At 35.3% G+C, this 5961-nt stretch overlaps 1 protein-coding gene across 1 annotated transcript; it reads left to right on the forward strand.

The window, feature by feature from the left end:
* On the forward strand, nucleotides 1–5731 carry LOC116125332 (phospholipase D beta 1-like). The gene is made up of 10 exons (XM_031411089.1): nucleotides 1–1567; nucleotides 2539–2655; nucleotides 3035–3229; nucleotides 3361–3609; nucleotides 3710–3778; nucleotides 3866–4013; nucleotides 4220–4368; nucleotides 4513–4689; nucleotides 4818–5015; nucleotides 5265–5731. Exons 1-10 carry the CDS (start codon nucleotides 605–607, stop codon nucleotides 5556–5558), a joined length of 2559 nt encoding a protein of 852 aa, XP_031266949.1. The 5' UTR covers nucleotides 1–604; the 3' UTR covers nucleotides 5559–5731.
* Nucleotides 5732–5961: the final 230 nt, after the last annotated feature.

Consider the following 5961-nt stretch of genomic DNA (forward strand, 5'->3'; position numbering starts at 1 on the left):
TTGATGGACCAGTATATTTGTTAATATAAATATTTTAAATCTATGCATATTTTTAGTATGATTTCCTGTTTATCTTTCTAGTAATTCAACAATGCCGTTCAATTCCTTATTTTGTTAATATTATCTTTTCTTTTTCAATTTTCCAGCCTGCCCTTCTCTCTTTAACCCGTTCAACTCCTGAATACTCTTATTTTTCTCTTTTGTACATTTATAAACCCACAAGTCTCTTCTGCAATCTCAGTTTCTTCCTTCTGGTTTTTCTCCTTTTTTCCATTTATTATTCACGATATTCGTCTGGGAAGTCTTTGTTTCTCCTTCTTGTAATATAAGTGCCAAGGTTCGACTTACTAATTCATTCTTCGGCCATCTGTTTCATGGGTGATAATAATATCTCTTGCAAATTCAGTTCCTAACTAAAAAGATTTTATTTTTAGCTCTTTCAAAATTGTTGTTTGGGGCTGTCTCTTTCTTGTGTCGTGTTGTTTGATTTTGCTCAATTAGTGTCAGAATCAAATTTTTGGTTATTACATAGTTTGTTATACATAAGCCTTGCATCAATTCCAGCCTATAATCAAGTGGTGAAGAGTGAGGTGTACTTTTTAAGATGGACGCGCATCCGACTTATGCTGAAATGATGTCATTTGGAGGTTCACATCATGGTCAGGGTCAACAAGTTTTGCCATTTGAGACCAATAAAGGGTCCCTAAAAGTTATGCTTTTACATGGGAATTTAGATATTTGGATCAAGGAGGCCAAAAACCTCCCAAACATGGATATGTTTCACAAGAAACTTGGTGACATATTTGGCAAGTTTAATGTGAAGGTAAGCAGCAAAATTGAGGGCCATATGGCTCAGAAGATAACCAGTGATCCTTACGTCACAGTTTCGGTTGCTGGTGCTGTAGTTGCGAGGACTTTTGTGATTAGTAATAGCGAAAACCCAGTTTGGATGCAGCATTTCAATGTTCCTATTGCACATTACGCTGCAGAAGTACACTTTGTTGTTAAAGATAGTGATGTTGTTGGCTCCCAAATTATGGGCGCTGTGGGGATACCAGTGGAGCAATTATACTCAGCTACAAGAGTTGAGGGAGTATTTCCTATCCTTAACTTAGGCGGAAAGCCCTGCAAAGCTGGAGCTGTATTAAATTTATCAATTCAGTACACCCCTGTTGAGCAACTGAGTCATTATCACAGGGGAGTTGGTTCAGGTCCTGATGACAATGGAGTTCCTGGCACATACTTTCCTCTTAGGAGAGGTGGTAAAGTTACACTATATCAGGACGCTCATATTCATGATGGTTGCCTTCCCGATTTGAAGCTTGATGGTGGTGTCCAATTCATTCAAGCAGGTTGTTGGGAGGACATTTATAATGCTATAAGACAGGCGCGTCGTTTGATTTACATTGCAGGGTGGTCCGTCTACCATACGGTTAGATTAGTTCGAGATGGTAGTAACGCATACACGTTAGGGGATCTTCTGAAAACTAAGTCACAGGAAGGTGTTAGAGTGCTGCTCCTTGTGTGGGATGATCCTACTTCTAGAAGCATTTTGGGATATAAAACTGTAAGAAACAAGGCTAGTTTTTGTTTTTATAGCTTAATTTAGTGACATATTTCATGTCTTTTTGCTTTTTTTGCCGGTTTTCATTTTCTTACATTAGCCAGTGGATACTATACTTTTGAGTGATCTGCAATTTTTTTTTTTCTTCCAAAATAACTGTAGAATCTTGAATGCAGCAACCTCATTTAAGGACAACAATTTACTCAAAGTTGGACAGCCAACTACCATACAATTGCAGGTTTGATCTTCGCCCTCCCACTAAAAGGGGGCAAGAATAATGTACTATTATATCCGTAGGACAGCTGCTGGTGGTTGATATTAAAATTGGAATTGACAGTAAATAGGCTACAGTCAGATTTTATAGTAATGGACACTTCTTGATATCATCATGCATTGTTTCACTATGCTTTCTTGATGTTATTCAGGTTATGTGTGTTGGAATAGTACCAAGACGAATTTTACCAAGTTTCTAATGTAAATGAAAATTAATGTATTTTAATACTCCAGTTTTCAAACTCAGAGTATTAAATCTTGCATTGGTAGCAAGGAAGGATGCCCAAAATACAGGGCAATATGACAGGGCCTTCATCATTGACTTTTTGTCATTATATATGTGTTTCTGGACTTTAATCTTGCATGCTATTCTGGTATATGCAGTCATGTTTATCTGCATTCCTCTTATTTATCACTGATTTCTGTTTACTCTTTATGTGGTCCATATCAATAGCAGGAAGGTATAGTTCAATTTATTTGGGAGAGCTAATTAGCTTGCATAATTTGCATATGTTTTTTCTATTTGTAATCTTGCTTTAGATTTGATGAATTTCAATATGATATTTTGTTCTTTTGTTTTTCCATGAGATTCTACTTGAAAGATCGATCAATCAGACATTTGCATACTTCTAAAATGTTGAAAATACAAATTGCTTGTGTTTCTTCATTACTAGGCACTGAATAATTTATATGTTTTGTAGGAAGGGATCATGAGCACCAGTGATGAGGAGACTCGCCGTTTTTTCAAACACTCTTCAGTGCAAGTTCTACTATGCCCCCGATCTGCTGGAAAAGGACATAGCTGGGTCAAAAAGCAGGTTGGATATTTCTACACCATATGTTGTAAAATTCACTATCTTATTTATTGCATAATCTAATTTGTGCTCCTTCATGGTATAATACAGTAAATGAGTTAAGTTCCATCCAAATGAAGTGTTGAACTTGTTTGTACTTGGTGACTGCTTAGCTGATTATGGAATGGTTGGCTAGCAGGCTTGACCTTGTGTATCCTGGCTAGTATTTATTTGTCATATGGCTTATGTATGCAGATTAAATTAAACTTGTAACATAATCTTCTGATTACACTATCTTCTTAATCTATATTCTAGTGACATTAACCTTTTCATCATTCATTATAAAATTCTCTGCTACCTGGTATATGCTTTGACTCTTTTCAAATGAACATTTTACTTTCAGGAAGTTGGAACAATCTATACACATCACCAGAAAACTGTGATTGTGGATGCTGACGCTGGACAATTCAAAAGGAAGATCATTGCCTTTGTTGGAGGTCTTGATTTATGCAAGGGTCGATATGATACTCCAACTCATCCTCTTTTTAAAACTTTAGAAACCGTGCACAAAGATGACTTTTATAACCCTACATTCACGGTAAACATTTAATTGATGATCCTTTCAATTCAGTTTTCATGTTTCTTTTGTATGATTTTGTAACTATTAGTAAAACTAATCTTGGATAAATGATAAAATTTGTTCTGAATTTCTTAATGATTCCTGATCAGGAGCCTAGTGCTGATGGTCCAAGAGAACCATGGCATGACTTACATTGCCGAATTGATGGTCCAGCTGCATATGATATCCTCACCAATTTTGAGGAGCGTTGGTTAAGGGCTTCTAAGCCTCGTGGCCTTCAGAAACTAAAGACTTCAAATGATGATGCAATACTCAAGCTTGAAAGAATTCCTGAAATAATTGGGTTGACTGAAGCTTCTTGCCCAAGTGAGAAAGATCCAGAGACTTGGCATGTTCAGGTATACTGGATGGCAATCTGCTGCTGGTTTTAAATTTCCAATATTTACCTGTCTTTTTAACATTACTGACTTTTTTGGGATAAATTCACAACACTTGCAGGTTTTTCGTTCGATTGATTCAAATTCTGTGAAAGGATTTCCAGATGACCCCAAGGATGCCACAAGGATGGTGAGAAACAAAAAAAATTTGTCTTTCTTCATACATTTTGCATAAACAAGTCATTTAGTTGATTAACAATGATTGGTATTGTAACAGAACTTGGTATGTGGGAAGAATGTTCTCATAGACATGAGTATACATACGGCATATGTCAAGGCAATCAGGGCTGCCCAACATTTCATATATATTGAAAACCAGTACTTTCTTGGCTCATCATATAACTGGGATTCTCACAAAGATTTAGGTGAGGAACTTTATAGCTTTTGAGCTAAAGAATAAAGGAGCGTTTTAATTATTTATATATATAGAGGAAATAGAAAAAGAAAAAATAAAGTTATATATCAGAGAGTTTGTAGTTATGTGATCACAACTTTTCCTTTTCTTTTACTATTAACTTGTCAAAGATAAAAAAATAATACGTAGTCAGAAGCATGCCTTACATATTTTCAGGTGCAAACAATTTAATACCAATGGAGATTGCTCTTAAAATTGCCAACAAAATCAGAGCAAATGAGAGATTTGCTGCATATATTCTTATCCCAATGTGGCCAGAAGGTGTTACTACAAGCACTCCTATTCAAAGGATTCTCTATTGGCAGGTAAACTTTTGTTACCATTTAGAAAATACTCTGAATAAATATCATTAGGAACACTTTCCTTTATGCTTGAGAAAATATGGCACCATAAATGGGTTTACTAATGCATCCTTTCACTTATTTTGTTCTTATTATTGATTTCTGCAGCATAAAACAATGCAAATGATGTATGAAACCATTTACAAGGCTCTGGTGGAGGTTGGGCTTGAGAATAAATATGAGCCACAAGACTATTTAAATTTCTTTTGCCTTGGCAATCGTGAGCCATTAGATGGGGTAGATGGTTCTAATGCTAAAAATTGCAATGCAGCAAACAATCCACAGGTATCTTTTATTTTTTCGTGAACAGTCTCAACTTTTACTTTGTTAACAATAACAATAATATTTCTAGCTAAATTCAATTATGTTTGTACCTAATTGATTTGTTCGGTAAATGTATTATCTTAATTCAGGCACTCAGTAAGAAGAGTCGACGTTTTCAAATATATATTCACTCCAAAGGTATGATAGTGGATGATGAATATGTTATAATTGGATCAGCAAATATCAATCAGCGCTCCATGGATGGCACTAGAGATACTGAAATAGCAATGGGTGCATATCAGCCTCGCCATACGTGGGCAAGCAAATTCTCTAATCCACGTGGCCAGGTAAGCTTAATGAAATATAAGTTTTCATTTTGCTCAGTATATTTTTACTCAGGTCATACACACATATGTTTTCTTATCTTTTTGAGTCATATCACAATTTACAGGGGATCAAAATGAAATATAAGTTTTCAAATGTAAAATCCTGTCAAAAAAAAGAAAAAAAAAAGAACATAGTTATACGTCAACTCAACTTCAAGTAAATAGAATATGTTTGAAGAAAGTAAATGAATGAGTTTGAAATGAGTGCAGGTGTATGGATATAGAATGTCGCTGTGGGCGGAGCACATTGGAGCAATAGAGGAATGTTTTAATCGACCTGAGAGTGTAGGATGTGTAAGAAGAGTAAGGTCCCTCGGTGAACGCAATTGGAAACAATATGCAGCTGAAGAGGTAACAGAAATGAAGGGTCACCTTCTAAAATATCCAGTTGAAGTTGACCGAACGGGCAAGGTGAAGCCTCTTCCTGGCAAAGAAACATTTCCAGATGTTGGTGGTAATATATTGGGGTCTTTTATAGCCATTCAAGAGAATCTAACCATTTGATTGACTTATTCATCTTACTCTTATGTCCCTGGGCTCATCTCCTGTGACAATACCTTGATTCTTGTTAGCTAGCTCAGTTCTTCAACGTTTTTTCTACCTCCATTTGTTTAATAATTAGTCAGGTGTTTTGTAAATTAAATTATTATTGATATATATATTTGAAGTTTTAGAAATCAAGGAACATTATAGTAATTTGATGATAAGCAACATGACACTTAAATTTATTAATTGCCACATCATTTGAAATAAAATAAAACAAAACTTGAGATATGAAAAGGAATAAAAAAAACATGTATTGTAAAGGCATTGTGCACACTCATTTTGGTGAAGGTGGTTGACATGTCTGAGCAATTGCCCATCCCATCAGCTTAATATTTATACAACACAACTAATCTTGGGATAA

Source organism: Pistacia vera, unplaced genomic scaffold (genome assembly GCF_008641045.1).
Source record: "Pistacia vera cultivar Batoury unplaced genomic scaffold, PisVer_v2 Contig100, whole genome shotgun sequence".
Lineage (NCBI taxonomy): Eukaryota > Viridiplantae > Streptophyta > Magnoliopsida > Sapindales > Anacardiaceae > Pistacia > Pistacia vera.

Bases quoted from the DNA above. Each gene is read 5' to 3' on its own strand.
- LOC116125332 (XM_031411089.1), top strand. From the start codon at position 605: ATGGACGCGCATCCGACTTATGCTGAAATGATGTCATTTGGAGGTTCA. The intron at 1,568-2,538 runs GTAAGAAACAAG...TATGTTTTGTAG, and splicing joins GCATTTTGGGATATAAAACT to GAAGGGATCATGAGCACCAG. The intron at 5,016-5,264 runs GTAAGCTTAATG...AAATGAGTGCAG, and splicing joins TCTCTAATCCACGTGGCCAG to GTGTATGGATATAGAATGTC.